Source organism: Budorcas taxicolor, chromosome 7 (assembly GCF_023091745.1).
Source record: "Budorcas taxicolor isolate Tak-1 chromosome 7, Takin1.1, whole genome shotgun sequence".
NCBI classification, from domain to species: domain Eukaryota; kingdom Metazoa; phylum Chordata; class Mammalia; order Artiodactyla; family Bovidae; genus Budorcas; species Budorcas taxicolor.
In genome coordinates this window covers 101116649-101137675 of record NC_068916.1, presented here as the reverse complement: position 1 = coordinate 101137675, position 21027 = coordinate 101116649, and the positions used below count along the sequence as shown (strand labels likewise).

Genomic DNA, 21027 nt, shown 5'->3' with positions numbered 1-21027 from the left:
GCATATAGTTTAAACAATATAGTAATGAAAGTTAGGCTCAGTTTCAACATTTCAAAACTTACCTCTAAAAGCACTAATATCCCCATAGTGTACCTGGAGTACAAAGTATTTGCTTCCAGTCTCTCCTCCAACTCTGAATCCAACACCTGAAGATTTTCAAAAGAAGATAAATTTGTATTTTAGAAATGGAACTCTAAAATAGAGCTAGTCAAAGGTTGCTGATCTATGAAATCCAAATGGAAAGAAAATAGTATGTAACATATGCAATTAGATGAAAATAACAATAAACTAGCTGTTCAATGAAAATCTCTGATATAATCTATTATTTCTCCTCAAAACTCTGATGGAAGTCTATTTGCAGTCTCTACTTCAGAACTAGTGCAATCACTTATACTTTAAGAGGACAACTCATTCATTTTTCAAGAAACAAAACAAAATAAAGAAAACGAAATTCTGTCCTTGCTGATTATGTAACAGACACGCACAAACCTATTATTTCACTTTGTTTTGCATATACTTATACACATTTTTGGGCTTCCCTGGTAGCTCAGCTGGTAAAGAAACAGACTGCAATGCAGAAGACCCCAGTTCGATTCCTAGGTTGGGAAGATCCCCTGGAGAAGGGAACGGCTACCTACTCCAGTGTTCTGGCCTGGAGAATTCCAAGGACAGAGAAGCCTGGTGGGCTACAGTCCATGGGGTCGCAAAGAGTTGGACAGGACTGAGTGACTTTCACTTACTTACATATCCATTTTTACTTTGATTGAATACAGGGAATTAGACTTCTTAAGATCATCTCAGGGGAATTGTTTTTTTCCCATGTGAAAACAAAAATGTTTGTATTTTTGTGCAAAAATATCACTGAAGAAACCAACTACTTACTGGATTACAATGTCAATAAATTATTGGAATCTGAAGGGTTCTTAAGAGTCTTACTAGCAGAGTTTGCTAGTAAGCTAAAAAAAACAAAAACAAAAACAAAAAACTGCAGAGAAAATATTTACAGAGAGAGAAAAAAAAGTCTTACCTTCTCTGCTAATGTATCTTAAAAAAATCAACAAATTTATGACAAACCTACCTATTAGTTTCAGAACTTTGTTTGGTAGTGGCTGCCTGGAAAACAGAGAAGGCAATGGCACCCCATTCCAGTACTCTTGCCTGGAAAATACCATGGAGAGAGGAGCCTGGTGGGCTGCAGTCCATGGGGTCGCTAAGAGTTGGACACAACTGTGCGACTTGACTTTCACTTTTCACTTTCCTGCGTTGGAGAAGGAAATGGCAACCCACTCCAGTGTTCTTGCCTGGAGAATCCCAGGGACGGGGGAGCCTGGTGGGCTGCCGTCTATGGGGTCGCGCAGAGTCAGACATGACTGAAGCGACTTAGCAGCAGCAGCAGCAGCAGCAGCTTGAAAAAACTCTAGAGAAGATTCTAGCACTCATTTGAAGTAAAGCAAAACAGACATCAAAATGTAGGGCTGCAGAGAGGCTCAAGGCTCAAGTCGTACATGACAAGAGGAATTTAGGCAATATTTTGTACTAACTATAAATAGAAGGTAACCTTTAAAGCTGTCTAAAAAGATTTAAGAAATTAAAAATTAGTGCAGGCAGCAGTTAGGGAGGCATTGCAAGATGCTACCCCTCCATCCCTGAACCACGGCAGTCCTTCTGGTATCAGGACTGCACATTCACTCTGATCCTAAGAGAGATCTCAGTAATAAAGGGGACTCTGGTAAATCTGTCACATCCTGGATGCTATGAAGTTTAGAGGGGAACTCAGAGAGCGAGCTGAGGTTTGGCATCACATTAAATAGCCAGGCTCCAGAACTATTTAAAAAAAAAATCTGTTTGCTGAAATGGCGATTTACTTAATTCCTGGCTCTCCTGGCTCATGGAATGCTCCTGCTGTCAAGAACCAATGTGCCTCCGGCCAAAGGTGATTTGAGGTATACTCAGCTATTTTCTAATTCTATCTAAACTGTTGTGTGAGCAAATTACTTACCAAAGAGAGGAGGCAGAGGAAGAATAACTACCTAAATGAAACCTATTCAATACAAAGCAGGTAGTAAGGGCACTTTTTTAGTGTGAAATTACAACACAGAACATGGCCAACAGCTGTTGGAAAGAACATATAACAAAAAATACTTTGGAATAAAAAACTAAGCAGCTTAATATAAGAATATCCAAGAGGCCTCAGGTATACCTTTGGGGAGTCTCGTTGGGGGAGCATTTCTTGCCCAGGCATAGAGAATATTGGCTTTATCTGTACAGGTGCCTTCATCACAAAACCTGAAGAAGAAAATAAAGTAACTGTAAGGAAAGAGTCAGCTACCAAAATGCATAGATCTCTCCCCACGGGAGGAGGGGGGGAGAGGAAGGTATTTGTAACTAAGGTCAAGAAAAGTACAATACACCATCATTATACACCATCAATACACCATCATCATAGCCACATCAGCTTTACGATCGTAATGAAGGCTGGAGCAAAGAACAGTTTTATATGTGAAAACAAGCACATATAAAGGGAAATTTGTTTGTTAGTCGCCCAATGTGAAACAGTCCTGTGAGGCAGATATATATTCAGTATGTCCATCCTTGGAATGTACTCGAGGTACTCAGGTAGAAAAGTAAGCATTACACGAAGAGTGTGTAAACCAAAGCTAACGCAGTGGAAATCTGGAACTGGACTAAAACAACATACGCACTTCCCATTCGGGGATCAGTGTAATTAATAGGCCTTTGGCCACAGTAACAAGCAGGACACAATGTCTACCCTTAGCAGGGGGAACGATGCAAGTACACCCCACCGACAGTTCTTGTGGCTTTTTCTAAAGTTTATGAATACTGGTTTTGCCATTTATAAATTGCTTCAAATCACTTAACCTTATAGAGCCTCAGTTTTCTGTCTTGTGAAACAGGGATCGTTATACTTACCCCAGAGTTGTTCTGTAAATCAAATGATACATAAATGAAAGTACTTCATAAACCTCAAAGCACTATACCAGGGTAATGCATTATTTAATAAAACATTCACTTTATCTAAAGACACTTTTGAGAGACAGAATTGCATGGTCAAAGAAGCACAGGCAGAAAGATGTATCTGGAGCTGAATCCCACAGCCTCCCCGTAAAAAGCATGTACCCGGGACACGCGCACCAGCCCTCAAAGGCCTGGTTTCTGCGTGGAAACCTCCCTGATGCGCTGTGGCGGTGACACGTATAAGACACCCAGCGCAGTAACCAGCACGTTGGTATCTATCTGGGAGATCCAATTTCACAAATGGCAGGCTGTCTGACTCCAAACCACACATTTTTTCCCCATGACATGACATCTCTTAGTTAGTTCTGTTATATAATTTGACTTGTTCAAAACACTGTTACGTGATACTTTCATGTTGCTTTTATAGATCTGTGTCTTGAGAAACTGGCACCAAGCAAGGTCAGAGTCAGGAATTTAGGCAGATCCGAGGACTGTCAAGGACAAGGACGAGGAAAATGCTTCTTGGCTGGGAGGCTGGCTCACACTGGAGAAAAACTGCACTGCCTATGGCCTGGAAGGGAAGTGAAGGTTTCCTAAACAGGTTAGAAACTAAGCCTAGAATCCCAGAGAACACCCAAGCCATCCTCAGTGGCTGAGATTCCTAACGTGCTTCCTGCTTACAGCCAGAAGTGGGGGCAGACGACAGGCAGTACATGCAGACGACTGTCACTTGTCTGAATCAAGGCCACAGAACCAGGACGTCTCCATAAGGCTATGTTGAGCAAATGTTCTTGCATCTCTAAATCAGGCTGCAGAAAGAAACTGGGTAACGTGCAGTGTAAAACACGTCCACCAGTGGTTTCTTACTGTTCACTGTCAAGAACAATATACTGATGATGAAGCAGCCTCACCACGTGAGACGTGCACTGGAACAAGTGTCTGTGACAGCCTTGTGCCAACTGTGCTAAAACGCTTGGGGTGTTGGATGGTACCCAAGAGCAGAATTTCCCTCCGTGGCCTCACGCTATAATAGATTAAGAAATGAGATTGTCAGATATGGTGTCCTTGGTATTTCACTGCTGGGAGCTACTAAAATTTGAAGATCTGCATGGCAATTTTCACAGTTTTCAAGAAAGGTCATAAATATGCAAGTGCCTAACATCCATGTGATGCCAATCTCAGGTTAAACAAGATAATTGTTTCCTCTGATATGAAAGTCAGGTCAGTGTATGACTAGAAAGAATTAGAATGAAATATACCAGAAAAAACTGGTTTAGTAAAGTTTTCTAAGCGCAGTCAAAGATATCTAAGCTATGTGTTTGATTAAAGTCATTTGCTGGCATAAATTCTTTCACATGCTTCCCCAAAATAACACCAAAATTAAAATTAAACATTGTAGCATAACACAAGAGGCTTTTATGATCTGGGCCCTTGTTATATCACCGTGGGGAGGGGGGGAACAAAACCCTTTTCAGTCATGCCAAGTTTCTGGTAGTTTCTAATCTCTCTCCCCCACTGTTCTCTCTTCTGGGAAAACCCCTTCCCCAACTCTCTGCCTAACAATCTTGTACTCATTTTCTCATCCAAGATTCAATTAAACTATTCCTCCTCAAGGACACTTCCTCTGATGAGAATCCTGCCAACTTTCCTTCTTTAAGGACAGCAGGCCTCCTAAGTATTGGCTTGCTTATCTCCTCTCCAACCAGACGTGTAGACTTTGAGGTTTTGCTCCTCTCTGTCACCCTGTACTCCCAGCACCTGCAGCCTTGCAAGGCATTTAGTAAATATTCACAAAATGTCTGGAGAATTTCATTTCTAAGTCTTTTTATATACAAACACATAGATCATTGAATTGGCCTAAGTTTTATTGTATTGTCAAGTATAACATTGAAAAAATCTTTAGTTGAAAAGTTAACTAAGACATGAAAAAGCAATTTTGAATTATCATCTGCCTGGTATTTTGTACCAAGCAGCTCATACTCTCATAAGAACATTCCAGGCAGGTTATACTTTACAGCTGAAAAAGCTCAGAGAGTTTAAGTAACTGTCAAAAGCTCACACAGCCACATCATGACTCAAAGCTCTGTCTGTCACCCTCCTTTATATCTCTAGTTATGAGACTGACTTACGCGCAGAGACTTCATGGTATTATAAAGATCAGCTTTGATGATTACTATCGTACCCGAACTAAGTTGCAATTTGAGTATGTAATCCTGACATCGATTTTAGATAAAATAAATTCTGACTTGTTTGCAAAATGACAACGATTTTATATTTCATGGTCTTTTCAGGTCTGGTAAAAGAAGAGCTCCAAAAGCAAACTTTGACTTGAGTTTAAAATCCTATTTTATGATTTTTTAAAAATTATATATAATTCAAGGTTGAGTAAAGAATGTCTCACTGGAGGGCCTGGGGATAGTGAAATTCATTCTAAAACTTAATGTGTGAGAGGACTAAGTGAAGAGGAAAAACAAGAGGCCAAGAGAAATGAGTCCTACAATGGATAACATAAAAGAGTAACAGAACGTTTGGATAAACTCTGCACCTTTTCATGGTCAAATTTACATTTCTCATTTTAAATGAAAACAGTTGTCACACTTTCTCTACATATTAATAAAATGACCAACAAGATAAAGATAGTATTGCATATGTGGACTTTCCAAAAAGGGTCCTATAAAAATAGTGAGAATTTTTACGATTCTTATTAAGAAGAAGAAGGGTATTAAGGTTAGGAAGCAAAGTAACCCTTGATCAATGGCTGTTGTAATTTCAGGCCTCATCGATCAAGTTTCTTATTCTTATAATTCTAGGGGCTTCTCCTAAAGGCTCCTCTAGATTAGACCAATTAATTGTGAAAAGATTCTCATAGCTCCCTAGTGGTTTCTTAGTATTCATAGGAAAAATGATAAGAATTAACATTTGAAAATAAAACTACTCTGGATTCTTGGATCTTTGCTGTAGAACTTTTTCACCTCTAATCCATGGGGAACCATTCAGATGGCATGAATATTTCCAGACTATGCCAAGCTCTGAAAAGTGCTAGCCTGTCATCTTGAATTACACTAATAAAGCACAAATGACTGTTAAAGTACTCCTCTGGTTCTATCTGTTAAACACTAGTTAAAATCCAAGGTTATTTAGGGAAAATCAGAACTGATAAATCATTTCTACCTTTGTCTGAAAAAAAAATTTTTTTAACACAATTGGCATGCCCTAAAGTTAAGTCTGTATGGTCTTCAATTTCAATTTTAATGCATTAAGTATTAAAGAGAATCACAGGAAAATGAATCCAAAGTTAGAAAGCTTCTTTAAGAAACACTTATAAAATCAATGACATTATATGGTATGTCTTTACTTTTCAAAACTGCATCCAGCATGAATCAGGAATTCAATTTCATCAACTGCTTTATAAACCCACAGCACATATTTCCCAATTTAGACAAATCCTATGTGAATTTCAGTGCAATGGGTATACGTCAACCAGGGAATCCCCCAGGTGGCTCAGATGGTAATGAATCTGCCTGCAATGCAGGGTATACATTAACACAGTAATTAGAAGGATGCCTGCATGCCTGCTCATTGTGTGTGACTGTTTGTGACCCTATGGACTGTAGCCCATAGGGCTCCTCTGTCTATGGGATTCTCCAGGCAAGATTACTGGAATGGGTTGCCATGCCCTCCTCCAAGGGATCTTCCTGACCCAGGGATTGAACCCGAGTCTCTTACCTATCCTGCACTGGCAAGTGGGTTCTTTACCACTAGCACCACTTGGGAAGCCCAATAGGAAGGATAATTCTCAGAAGGTAAAGAATCCGCCTGCAATAGGGAGACCTGGATTCAACCCTTGGGATGGGAAGATCCCCTGGAGAAGGAAATGGCAACCCACCCCAGTACTCTTGCCTAGAGAATTCCGTGGACAGAGGACCAGTATTCTTGCCTGGAGAATCCAATGGACAGGGGAGCCACAGTCCATGGGGTTGCAAAGAGTTGGACACGACTGAGCAACTAACACTTTCATTTTAATGCAGAAGCTAAATGGAAGCAATATTTAAAAGGAACCAGTCTGAAAAATAGCATCACAATATCCAGGCATCACCCTCACTCCCCACTCTGACCTACCCCTCTCCATCATCAGATCAGAGAGGCTATAAAGTCTACAAGAGCAGACGTATAAGTGTTTTATTCACACCAAATTCTCAGTGCTTAAGAATGCCCTTGATACATAGTGGGTGGTTAACAAATATCATATTAATAAATGAATAATGATAATAGTTACCACTTTTTAAGTACTTCTATGTGCCAGGCACTGAACCAGCCATACTACTTACACCCCCTCCCTTACTCTTCCTGCTGGCCCAAGCAGGCAGGATTAGTAGCCCCATTTTATAGACGAGGAAACAGACCAATGTTTATTACACCTAGCAAGCAGGAGAATTGAGATTTGAACCCAAGATGCTCTCATTTCAAAGTTCCAGCTCTATATTAAATGTAACTGTACTGTGCTTTATTTTTTTGGGCTCCAAAATCACTGCAGATGGTGACGGCAGCCATGAAATTAAAAGACGCTTGCTCTTTGGAAGAAAAGCCATGACAAACCTAGACAGCACATTACAAAGCAGAGCTATTACTCTGCCAACAACGGTCCGTCTAGTCAAAGCTACGGTTTTTCCCAGGAGCCATGTATGGATGTGAGAGTTGGACCATAAAGAAGGCTGAGCACTAAAGAATTGATGCTTTTGAACTGTGGTGTTGGAGAAGACTCTTGAGAGTCCCTTGGACAGAAAAGAGATCAAACCAGTCCAGTCCTGAAGAAAATCAATCCTGAGTATCCAGTGGAGGGACAGATGCTGAGGCTGAAGCTCCAATACTTTGGCCACCTGACGGAGGGCCAAAGTAGCTGACTCATTGGAAAAGACCCTGATGTTGGGAAAGATTGAGGGCAGGAGGAGAAGGGGATGACAGAGGATGAGATGGTTGGATGGCATCACTGACTCAATGGACATGAGTTTGAGCATGCTCCAGGAGATTGTGAAAGACAAGGAAGCCTGGCGTGCTGCAGGCCACGGGGTGGCAAAGAGTCAGACACGACTGAGCGACTGAACAACAACATAACACTGCTATCCTAGTGACCATAAACAATCATCTTGTGAAAACATACTAATGTTTTAAATCACGTGATGTTAGTTTCTGTTGAAACCATCAAGATGGTTATGACCATGCCATTCCACTTTATTAAAACTGACACTAGTCCACTAAGAAGTGACCAGTTGCTAAGGAACTGCTATCAACACCTCTAACACAGGCACCTAAAAAGTAGCCGAGGAATATGATCACTGGTGACTAGAACTTAGAGCAAGATGCCAACTATATTTTAATGAAGATTCTTTATACTATTTGGATGTGCAAAATAACATGAATCTATTACAATCTTAAAGTAGAAAAAGGAAATGGATACAATTAATTTTAGCCTAGCAGTAACTTATGTCTGGAGAAGGCAGTGGCACCCCACTCCAGTACTCTTGTCTGGAAAATCCCATGGTCGGAGGAGCCTGGTGGGCTGCAGTCCATGGGTTCACTAAGAGTCGGACACGACTGAGCGACTTGACTTTCACTTTTCACTTTCATGCACTGGAGAAGGAAATAGCAACCCACTCCAGTGTTCTTGCCTGGAGAATCCCAGGGATAGGGAGCCTGGTGGGCTGCAGTCAGTGGGGTTACACAGAGTCAGACACGACTGAAGCAACTTAGCAGCAGCAGCAGCAACTTATGTCTAACTTTGCTGCTACAATCAAAGACACATTTTATAGTGCTTAGAACAAGGATGGCACAGATTTTGAAGACGGTTATTTTTATTTATACTGACAATATATTATGTATGTTAAACTTTAGAAGCTACACTATGGCAAAAGAAACGAAGAGGGGCACCTGGTGAATCTTGCTGTGTAGCCTATAGATGACAAGTAGGTAGGATGCGGAGAGGCTGCCGAATGTCAGCACAGGCAAATACCCCTCCCAACCAAAAACCACTATCATCATAAGGGAGGCGACAAAGCTGCATACTTATCTGGGAAGTAACATCCCCCTAAAAAAGAAACCAGTCATTTAAATGAGTAACCAAGCAGGGTGTCTCACATACAGCCTTCTCTCTATGTATATTTGTGTTTTAGCTACTTTTCTTTCTCCCCTCATCAGCATCTGTAACCTTGTGGAGACAGTGGCATTTAAAAAAAACACAGCAGGTGGTTAATAAATAGAAGCAGTTGAAAGGAATTTAAGCTAAAGCTTCACAGGATGGTAAAGCGCTACCGCTTCAGCTAGAGAATGAGTCCACGTTAGAACAGCTGGAAAGAGCCTCATTTAACCAGCCGGAATTCTTCTTTCCAAAAGAGATTTAACAACCTGTAGAAGCACCCTTAGATTTGTCAAGTGTAGCTGGTCATAAGCATCATTAGAAAGAGTTTTCAAATCCAATATTAATTCCTAAGACTGAAAACAATCATTTTAACTCAACATAGATGATCATGTCAAAGTACAAGGCGCAATACAGAAGAAGCCCCTGTGCTTCAATCACCCAATATTGTGAACACACAATCTTGGGGTCTGCAGTCACAAACTGTCTTGAGCCCTAAGTCCTGTGCTTAGTTCAGTTCAGCTGCTCAGTCATGTCCGACTCTTTGCAACTCCATGGACTGCAGCACGCCAGGCTTCCTTGTCCATCATGAACTCCCAGAGCTTACTCAAACTCATGTCCATTGAGTCGGTGATGTCATCCAACCATCTCATCCTCTGTCATCCCCTTCTCCTCACCCCTTCAATCTTTACCAGCATCAGGGTCTTTTCTAATGAGTCAGCTCTTCACATCAGGTGGCCAAACTATGGGAGTTTCAGTTTCAGCATCAGTCCGTCCAGTGAATATTCAGGACCGATTTCCTTTAGGATGGACGGGTTGGATCTCCTTGCAGTCCGAGGGACTCTCAAGAGTCTTCTCCAACACCACAATTCAAAAGCATCAATTCTTCAGTGCTCAGCTTTCTTTACAGTCCAACTCACGCATCCATACATGACTCCTGGAAAAACCATGGCTTTGACTAGATGGATTGAATAGATACATAGAATTTCCAAGATCTAAAATTTACCATATTTTCATGGAGAGTGGGAATACATCTTTTAATATCTAAACTACCTAGTTTTCAGCACCTCATTTTCTGACCTCATTTTCACTTACTGACCTCTGAAAGCCCCAGACAGTATCTGCTCAGTTATGGCTCCAAATCAGCCAACAAGTCTGGGGAGCTTGGAACTGCTGCACTTTGACCTAAGCCTGCAAGTACAAATGTGGTCCAGCCAATCGAGCTCTTGCTCTGCTTACTCGTCCTGGGGCCATTACTCCCCCTTGGTCCCTAGATGCAGCTGTCTCCTCCTTTAAAAGTCTAGGAAGGAAGGGATGAGAGTTCCCTCTAATAGGCACTGCTGCCTTCCTGCCATGGGCCAGCAGAGCGGCTGCTTTTCCATCAGCTGGTTATGTGCATCCTCAAGAGGTATGTTAATTTACAATTGAGCACCAGGCCCACTCTAACTATAAAGGGACCACCCCACAGTATATTAAAAGGTTCACATCAATGTATGCAATTTAAATGCACATGCATATAATTAACTAGACACATTACCAGTGTGAGCTGCTAATTTGGAATGAGACACAAAAGACTGAAATATGTGCAGAGGAAAAAAAAACAACCTTTAAAATGACTACATAATGAAAACTGCTTCATGCTGTGTCTACTGTTTTCATGTAAGCTTAATACAACTGTAAATATATTTTAATGAACAGTAGAAAGAGGCAATTACAGAGAGCAAAGGAGGGCAGCACCACAGTGAAACATCAGAATGGCTCTTGGCCCTCATATTAAAAGTGCTGCCTGAAGACAGGGGGTGAATTATGACTTCATAATTTCCGGGGGAAAATGTTTATTACACACACACCTATTTGCCAACTTGCTGGCAGTGAAAATAAAACACTAGCGTGAAAGCAGGGGGAAATCCTAGCTAACAAACAGAGAAGGGAGGAGATCTGAACTTGATGTTTTGGGCATCAACAAAAAAAACAAATCACAGGGAATCCACCATACAACAGTGTGAATCAGCCATAAATATACATTTGTCCCCTCCCTCTTTGAACCTCTCTTCCACCTCTCCCCACTGCACACCCCTCTAGGGTGTCACAGAGCACCAGGATGAACTCCCTTGTGTTATCAGCAACTTCCTGTTAGCTATCTATTTTACATATGGTAACGCACATGTTTCAGTGTCCCTCTCTCAATTCACCCTAACCCTAAAGAAAAGTGAAAGTGTTAGTCACTTAGTCCTGTCTGACTCTTGGCAACCCCACAGACTGTGGCCCACCAAGCTTCTCTGTCCATGGAATTCTCTAGGCAAGAATACTAGAGTGGGTAAACATTCCTTTTTCCAGGGAATCTTAACGCAGGGATCAAACCCAGGTCTCCTGCATTGCAGGCAGATTCTTTACCATCTGAGCCACCAGGAAGCCCTAATACAACAATGTAAAGCAATTATCTTCCAATTAAAAATAAACTTCATATAAAATAAAGAGAAATGTAACACATAAAACTTAAAGAAATAGAAAAACAGGAGTTCTTTATTAAACTTAGAACCATGAGGAAATTAAACAGTTTAACAGGGCTCAAGGTAAAAGAAGGTGGTCTAAGACACTGTGTAAAACACTGATTTTTGCTATAACCCCTCCAGTTGGACTCAATCCTAGCACTCCTTTTCACATTTTTTCTCTTTATATAATTTTATAGGTGACAGAACAAAGAAACACATTTTTAAATTAATGAAATTAACCAATCTAAATGGAACAAAATATTTTTTCCAAACCGTAAAAATAAATTATTTTTATAAGTTGAAAAAGTAGTGACCTTAAGAAATCAATGGAAAATATTCTTGGAGCCAAACTGAGGTTTACAACCCAGGAAGCAGTCTCTGAGAACTGCTTGGGAACGGTAGGTGGGGCGGTCGGTACATACGTGCTTTTGCTGCAGGGAGTGTGTGCAACCAAGCACACAACTCAGGACAAGGTTGCTGCTAGTTGTGAGGAACAGACATCTTAGCTAATGCTGTAAATGCTTTTCTAAGTATGGGAGGATGCAAGAAAGTGAGTCATAAAGTTCCCTCCTCCCCAAAATGTCTATCTGAGGGCCAGTTGTGCCAGTTTGCCCAGAGCACAAGGGGCCTTCGCCTGGGGTCCTGACTTCGCAAGGGTCTTGACCCTTCACAAGGGTCCTGACCTTCACCCTGAATTCCTGGCGTCCTGACTTCGCAAGGGTCCCAACCTTTCACAAGGGTCCTGACTTTCGCCCTGAATTCCTGGGATCCTGACTTCGCAAGGGTCCCGACCATTCACAAGGGTCCTGACTTTCACCCTGAATTCCTTTCAGGGTGTATTGCAGGGGAGTGACTGCAATGGCCAATGACTTGAATCCCGTAGAACTGGATGGTGGGCAATATTCTTTATTTTACAAGCCCTTCTCTTTCAGTCCTAATTTGCACCAAGGTTTGGGAGGCATTCTGTGACCGGTTTGTCCCATGATGCTCAGAATGTTCATTCCCAGATCAGGAAAACATTTTCTTGATAACAAGAAACATTTTCTTGAAAACATTTTCTCAAGGGGCTATTACTGGGCCTCACCCTGCAACCCACAGCCCAGAGCCTCTGGCCCATCTGTCTTCCTAGTCTGTTACAGTCCAGGAAACAGTTTTCTCTTGTCGCTTCTTCCCATATCTAGAGTGACACTATTACAATCATTGATCTAACAGGTCTATATATTTGATGAATGGTTTCAAGTTGCCTAATCATCATTAGTTTTATTTGAGGCTCAGGCACATATCTGGAAGGGTAATGAACAATTACCTTGTAAAACAGGCGGAACACAAATAATATTGCTAGTGACATAGATAAGGTTCATAGGTAAGTATTTCAGGATTTCCATTAGGTATAGCCCCAGCATCTCCCAGACTGTCTGACCATCAGTTCTATACCAATCTCTGTCTTTAAGGGAAATGATATATTGGCATTGGACATAAAGTTCACCAAAGATGTCTGCAGGTACATGGTGGGTTGTGGGTCATTGTGAGCCCTGACGGGACTGAGAAAGGAAAGTTATTTTCTAAAGAAGTACATGACAGCTGCCAGGAGAAGAAAAACTAGTCTTTATCCCTGACCAGGTATTTTAATCCCAATTTCAACTGGGGAGGTCTGATTAATACACAAAGCAGGTGCACAATGCACACTAGAGTGGAGGGGGGAGACCAAAGGGCCCAGAAAACAAACAATTGTTTACATTTTCCTTCTCTTGCCTTAAAAGGTGGATTTTTAATCTCATCATGGTATTAAATATCCTCTTCACTTTATCTTCTTTCACTAAAACAGTTTTGTATTCTCAAAATGATTTCCTCAGAGTGTGAATGAGTTCTTGATATTCTTACACATTAAAAACCACTGCTGGTATCATAACCAAAAATATATGTGAAAGTTTTGGAATCTTCATTTAAGTACTGTCTATATCTTGGAGCAACTGAAGAATAGATTTGCAACTGTAAAATGAGTGTGATAAATTCCATGACTCAGACAATGCAGAAAAACAATGCAAGGCTTTTGCCACTGATAGATTTTTGTTATTAGAATTATAATTCAGGTGGGAGGATAAGAAGCTAAGCAGTTGGAAAATATCTGCTGACTGTCTGAGCCTGAGGGGCATCAGGGGTAGGGTGTAGGGGATGTTTCTGTGAAGCAACTGAAAAGTTCAGCTGTGAGCTCTAATGCGCTAAATGGTAGTGTTAGTCGCTCAGCCATGTCCGATTCTTTTCGACCTCACAGACTGTAGCCCACCAGCCTCTTCTGACCATGGGATTCTCCAGGCAAAAATACTGGAGTGGGTTGCCATTCCCTTCTCCGGGGCTCTTCCCAACTCAGGGGTCAAACTGGGGGTTTCCTGCATTGCAAGCAGATTCTTTACCATCTGAGTCACCAGGCAAGCCAAAAAGATGCATGGATTTTGCCAAATATTGGGGGATAAAAAGTCTACCTCATTTTTAAATGGAGAATAGGGCTAGACTGAGAAAGCCAAAGTCACTAAACAGTTTTACTTAAAGTACATTTCCTAGCTTGCATATTGAACAGATCCTACATTTATGAAGTGAAAAAAATCCTACTTTTAAATGCTAGATGAACACTTTGAGCTGGTTAAAAGCATCAATTATTGTCCATGATATATGGTTAGAACATCAATTATAACTAACCTATAGATTCACAGGGAATATGGGCTGCAAGACAGATTTTAGAAGTCCATTTGAAATGATGTGGGTATAATGCTGTTAAGAATTCTAATTACTCAGTGATGCAACTCAATGGCAAAACACAGTGGCCTGCCTGCTTGAGATGAGTCAACCGGTATGACTCATTCATGTCTCCAACTCCTGATACTGATGCCTTCCCAATCTGACTCAGTATGTGCATGCAATTTATATTCATAGAATTATGAAAGTTTAGAGCACAGAGGAATTCTGTAAATGATCTAGTGTCAGTCCCTTGCTACAGTGAAAAAATCAAGGCCAGACCACATGGAATAAATAATTTACCAACAGAATCTAGATAGTTCATTACACATTTACTCTACATGATGCCTTTCAAGTAATAATTTTAGCAAACAAACAAACAAAAAAATACTGCAGCAATTACTTTTCTCAAAATGGCTGTTTTCACTTTCACATACATTTTTCTTTGAATTTTTTTCCCCAACCTGGAAGTCTTTTGGAAAATATATTTTATAAACTTAATTTCAAAATAGTACATTTAAGGATATTAATATTTTAAAAGAGTCAAAATAATATGTCTGTTTTGATATTCCCTGAACATGAAAATGGTGAGCCAAGCTTCGTTCATTTTATATAATTTTTCTTAACAATTAAAGCCATGATAACATTTCAGTGCTTTTTTTCACTCATTCTCTTGAATTACGGTGAAGCTAAAGTAGATTTTGAAAGCTTACATACCCTCTAGCTATTTTCACTAATTCTAATTCAAAGGTAAATATCGCTCATTTCACAAGAAATATTTTTAAAATGTAAAAACCAGAATACATGATTTGCTGAACAAGATTCAGAAAAAGCTGTCACAGAATAATCTTTTAATCCCCAGGATTTTATTCACAAAAATTTACTAAAGAGCAAAATCTGGAATGTTGATGTCACAGGGTATTAACTGTGATTTGCTGACTCCATTTTTCCATACACCCAGTCATGTGAGCTGGCTTCCTACGTGATACGCCCCTTTCTTCAAATAACTTAAGACTATTAACAAATGCTCTGATGGTACTTGGTCCAGGGAGATTTCCACTAATTGCCCTGTGTTTTTAACAGTTCCAAATACATATTACAATTGTTTATTATAAAAGTGGCTAGAAAGTAGCTGCTTGTGTGCCTTGAATTAGCCTGATGACTATTAGGGCGTGCAGAGAAAGGTCTATCAGTCTCTGTGACTATGCAGGGGCAGGAGCAAGAGTGGTCCCTTTCCAAAGCAGGACACACCAATCATTCTGGTCTGCTAAATACGCAATAGTGATTCTGGCTAGAGGTGCAAAATATGAGGCTGAAAATGCACGGCTATTTTCAAAGATCACTGATCTTCATGAACTCCCAGAGGATAAAATGAAAGGAAAGATCTCACCACAATTATGCTGTAAGCTTCTGGGGGCGGAAAATATATCTGTTCATCTGAGAACATCCCCCAGCACCTGCTGCAGTGTTGGCATATAACAGACATTTAATAGATGTTTATTGACTCTTCATGACATGATATTAAGATTCACCGCAGTGATTAAAATAGATTCTAAAACTGCAACAGTTACTTGAATAAATGGGAGGCAGTGTGGTAAAACAGAAATAACTTTGGATTTGGAAACAGACAACCCAGCGTTCAGTCCTGGTGTGACTCCAGCCAGCCGTGTTACCTTGCGCAAGTCACTGACTCTTTGAGCTTCAGACTCCTCATCTCTGAAGCAGGGTAACAGCTCCTTGAAGAGACACTTAGCCAAAATTTTCGTTTCCATTTTAAATGGTGTATATAGGCCAACTAGCACAGCATATGGGATAAGAGGACTCAACAAACAGATCCATGGTACTCTTTGGGTTGAATCATGAACTTAAAAAAATAAACATCAGGGTATCCATCATCTCGGTTTCAGTCTTTCTCTACAAGCTGTCTTCACCTTGACACGTTATCTCTGACAATGAGCATATATTCATTAAGTCAGTGACAAAGACGGATGGCTGTGCCACAGCAGACTGAAGAACTGTGAAAATCGAACCATGATAACCACGAGCTGCAAAGGAACAACTCTTTCCTAAAAAAGAAATATTCTGCCTATTTATTAATCAGCTGTAAAATATTTGCAAAGATGCACTCTGTACTAACAAAAAATACATTTTCTACACACCTTTGTACTATGAACCCATCCATCCCTTACCAGTAATTTCCAGTGGACGCTGGCATATTGCATCCAAACAGTAACATATGATGGACAGTATCCATGCTGGCACGGGGTTTGAAGTCAACTGTTAAGAGAAAATGATACATGATCTTGAATATAAGTTATACTTCTGTGCACAAGTGTCACAAGAGACCCCAGCATTCAATATTTTGAAAAGCTGTCTAATACAGATGTTTTGATGCTCTTATGACAGAATGCTCTGGTTATATACATTATTTCTTCCTTAAGATGACCATGATTTGATCATTTAATCTAGTAGGACAGTAAACTATTAGTTAGCAAAAGAGAAAACAAGATGCTGAAACTACATATATACCCTCACGCACTTATTAAAGCTCTCTTTTAAAGGGATGAGAGATCATGTGGGTACAAGATGAAAGCTCCAGGCTACATATTCACAGTATATTTCCTTGCAGATTTTGGCCAACTTCTGAGTACCATTCAACGCTGCAACTGCACTGAAACAGTGAGCGGTCAAAGCATCAGCAGAAGGATCCACAACACAAATTTATTACCATCTTAGAATAACAATAGTTAGTCACCGGATTGTGACGTGGAGAGACAAGTTACTAGAAAAGAAAAGTGGCAAAATATATCTTTCCAAAAATACAGAAGAATAACAATGTCCAGAATGAACACCGTGCACTTGTTAAAGCACTGGGTTTTGAAAATGACACAGTGCTGTGTCTCATCCTGTCCCGAGAACAGCGCTTGAAGGCCATTAAAATAAACAAGTCAGCTCAGAGCTAAAACAGAGAAATCAGGGATAAGTTATTTAGTACGATCAGTGCCCTGATTTAGTACGATGAGCTCTTTCCTGGTTTGGGGTTGGCTTATCCCCTTTCATCCACATTCCAAATGCTGCCCTAGTGGGCAGTTTTCAAGTCATCTTTACAGATACAAATGCTAAACAGTCTTGGGCGTGTGCAAAGCTGCATCTTAGCTCTTTTTCTCTATCATACGGAATTGATGAAATACCACTTACTGCGGAGCCGTGTATCTGAGACATGTATATTTATAAAATAAGAGTTGCTCTACATCAACGAGAGCACAATGGCATGGACAGGGTGCTTGGTGAGGAAGCACAAGGTGCCCACCATGAGCCACCTCAACTCACAGCTTCCATGGGAAATAAAGAGCCTTTCATTTACTGCCCTGAAAACAAGAATTTAAAGTCTAAAAATCACATCTTGAGATTTTCATGCCACTATCTAAAAAGACAACCGAGCCAGGACAGCAGGGAGATGGACTTGATGTAAACTGAGGCTGCGTTTCCTATTACCAAAGAATGCAGCGAGCCTAGGAAACTGAGTATACTGCGGGAGGAAAGAAGCAATTAGAAATTACAACAGTTCACACAAACCGCAGAAAATCATACCACCACCAAGCCTAAATGAACAAGAGAAACAGAAGCGGGATTCCACCTCCGTAGGCTCACTCTCAAGCTGACTGCAGGGTTTCCTTCCTCCCTTCCAGAATTCTCCCAAGGGATCGGTCCTTGAAGGAGGCAAATTTTAAAAACCCTGGGGAATACCTGGCCTTTGTCTTTTACTCACCTTACACTTATTTTGGTATATGATGCCATTTGTTATTTTATATTAATTTTTGTCAAATGATTTCTATCATTCTCTGTGTTACTATAACTTTTTAGTCTGACTAAACCTACCTCTCACTGTTTGTTTGTTTTTTTCAATATCTATCCCTATGCCAGTCTATGATGGGTTGTCAAACAAGAGGCTGACTGCTCTGCTTTTTCAGAATCGATGTAGATGATGACATGGTTCCCAGTCCCCTTAGATTCTTTGGTTATGGGTGGATTATATGAATAGCTTTCCTTATGACTGAGTCATTCTGGGAATTTTGGTGATAAACCAACACAGCCACATGCAGTTTATCAAGGATTATACTGTAAAATGAAAGTGTGAGTTTGAGGTCTCAGCTAAAAATTCAGGTGGAATGATCCAGTAGAAGACTGGAATTACATGTCTCTTATTCAAGGAAGAGGTCAGAGAATTACATATTGGGGAACCACTCAAAAACTGAGCCCTGAAGCCATGGGGATAGACAAAACCACCAGAGGTGACAGCAGGAACCACAGAAAGGTCCAGGATAGTTTAAGGGAAAGATCTGAGCTCTTAGGAGCTGTGCAGGAGACCCTAACTGTGTTTTTTCTTATATTAATGCAGCGTGTGTACTGTTGTGAAACAAAGCGAAAACCTTTTTGGAAGAAGAGTGGGCTCTCTTTAAATTTACAAAATGAAATATTAAGCAAAAGATTCAGGTAGGGACAGAGAGGAGATTTGCTGGGAGAAGAATAGATCAAGAAGACAGCAACACACAGTCCCTGCAGCTTTTCATTAGCAAGGAAAGCCAGTTTTGTGCTGGGCCGCTGCTTATGAAGAGGATCTTCTCACTGTCCTTTGTAAAGGGCAAACGTTATTCAAAGTACAACTTCTTGAGCCATTTTCTAATTTTTTTTTCTTCTCTGACATACTATTTTCAGAACCACTCATTTGTTCCACACTCAACTCTTCCTAGATATGTTTGATTTCAGTTTCTATAATGAGAAACAAATCAATATCTTTAAGTGCTAGTAAAAGAAAATCCCTCAGCGTTTCCTCTCATTAAAAACTGATTCTCACTGACTTAGCATCGAAAAAGCAAGAGAGTTCCAGAAAAACATCTATTTCTGCTTTACTGACTATGCCAAAGCCTTTGATTGTGTGGATCACAATAAACTGTGGAAAATTCTGAAAGAGATAGGAATACCAGACCACCTGACCTACCTCTTGAGAAACCTGTATGCAGGTCAGGAAGTAACTGTTAGAACTGGACATGGAACAACAGACTGGTTCCAAATAGGAAAAGAAGTACGTCAAGGCTGTATATTGTCACCCTGCTTATGTAACTTATACGCAGAGTACATCATGAGAAATGCTGGGCTGGAAGAAGCACAAGCTGGAATCAAGATTCCCAGGAGAAATATCAATAACCTTAGATATGCAGATGACACCACCTTTATGGCAGAAAGGGAAGAGCAACTAAAAAGCCTCTTGATGAAAGTGAAAGAGGAGAGTGAAAAAGTTGGCCTAAAGCTCAACATTCAGAAAACGAAGATCATGGCATCTGGTCCCACCACTTCATGGCAAATAGACGGGGAAACAGTGGAACAGTGTGAGACTTTATTTTTGGGGGCTCCAAAATCACTGCAGATGGTGTCTGCAGCCATGAAATTAAAAGACGCTTACTTCTTGGAAGAAAAGTTATGACCAACCTAGATAGCATATTCAAAAGCAGAGACATTACTTTGCCAACAAAGGTCTGTCTAGTCAAGGCTATGGTTTTTCCTGTGGTCATGTATAGATGTGAGAGTTGGACTGTGAAGACGGCTGAGCGCCGAAGAATTGATGCTTTTGAACTGTGGTGTTGGAGAAGACTCTTGAGAGTCCCTTGGACTGCAAGGAGATCCAACCAGTCCATTCTGAAGATCAGCCCTGGGATTTCCTTGGAAGGAATGATGCTGAAGCTGAAACTCCAGTACCTTGGCCACCTCATGGGAAGAGTTGACTCATTGGAAAAGACTCTGATGCTGGGAGGGATTGGGGGCAGGAGGAGAAGGGGACGACAGAGGATGAGATGGCTGGATGGCATCACCGACTCGATGGACGTGAGTTTGGGTGAACTCCGGGAGTTGGTGATGGACAGGCAGGCCCAGCGTGCTGCGATTCATGGGGTCCCAAAGAGTCGGACACGACTGAGTGACTGAACTGAACTGAAAATAAAATCCCTCAGAGTTCCCTCTCATAAAAACTGATTCTCACTGGCTTATACATTCTCCAGAAACTCAGGTACTAATTTAAATGCTAAGAAAATTATTGGTACAGAGTGGAAACAAACCACTAGCCATCTTCGTCATCTCCTGAAGAAAGAATACATTGTCAAACTATTCATATAATTAAAACTCAAAGCAAAACTCACTCCAAGTTGAAACACACGTCCAGCAAAAGGAAACATATCCAAGTGTAAATCTAAATCAAACAGTAGATGCCATAAAACAGAGCAAAAATAAGGCAAGAGTTGGACGATTTCACTGAAGGGCCTGCTGGAAGTACTGGGCAGAGGTCAGCTGGGAAAAGATCAGGCTGACAGGTTCATTTCCCAGGTTTGTCCCACTCCTACTTATTAGTCCTGATTTTGCAAGAGAAGACCCTCCAACCCGAGGGAATAAGAATAAGGTCCATGAGCATAGGATACACAGACAACTATGCTAGAGATTTTAACACTGCACAAAAGAAGACTATGGAAAAACAGTTAAAAATCACATCTCAAATTCCCCCTTCTTTCTTCTTCTCCGAACATACACGGAAAGAAATAAAGGATCCAAGGGAAAGAGAGGTAGAGGATAACAACGAAAACAACTGCACCTTTAAGTGTGCGATTCTGACAGGCAGAATAAACAAAGGCGGCCCTGAGATGGTGACAAAAA

General features: G+C 40.7%; 1 protein-coding gene across 7 annotated transcripts in view; it reads right to left on the bottom strand.

The window, feature by feature from the left end:
- Positions 1 to 21027, bottom strand: part of PAM (peptidylglycine alpha-amidating monooxygenase) — a 172844-nt gene that overhangs the window by 103950 nt on the left and 47867 nt on the right. For all 7 annotated transcript variants that reach the window (XM_052644035.1, XM_052644036.1, XM_052644037.1 and 4 more), the window contains exons 4-6: positions 16518 to 16605; positions 2201 to 2286; positions 63 to 146 (exon numbers count right to left, since the gene is read on the bottom strand). In XM_052644035.1, coding sequence (XP_052499995.1) covers positions 63 to 146; positions 2201 to 2286; positions 16518 to 16605 — 258 coding nt within the window. The remainder of the gene's footprint in view (positions 1 to 62; positions 147 to 2200; positions 2287 to 16517; positions 16606 to 21027) is intronic.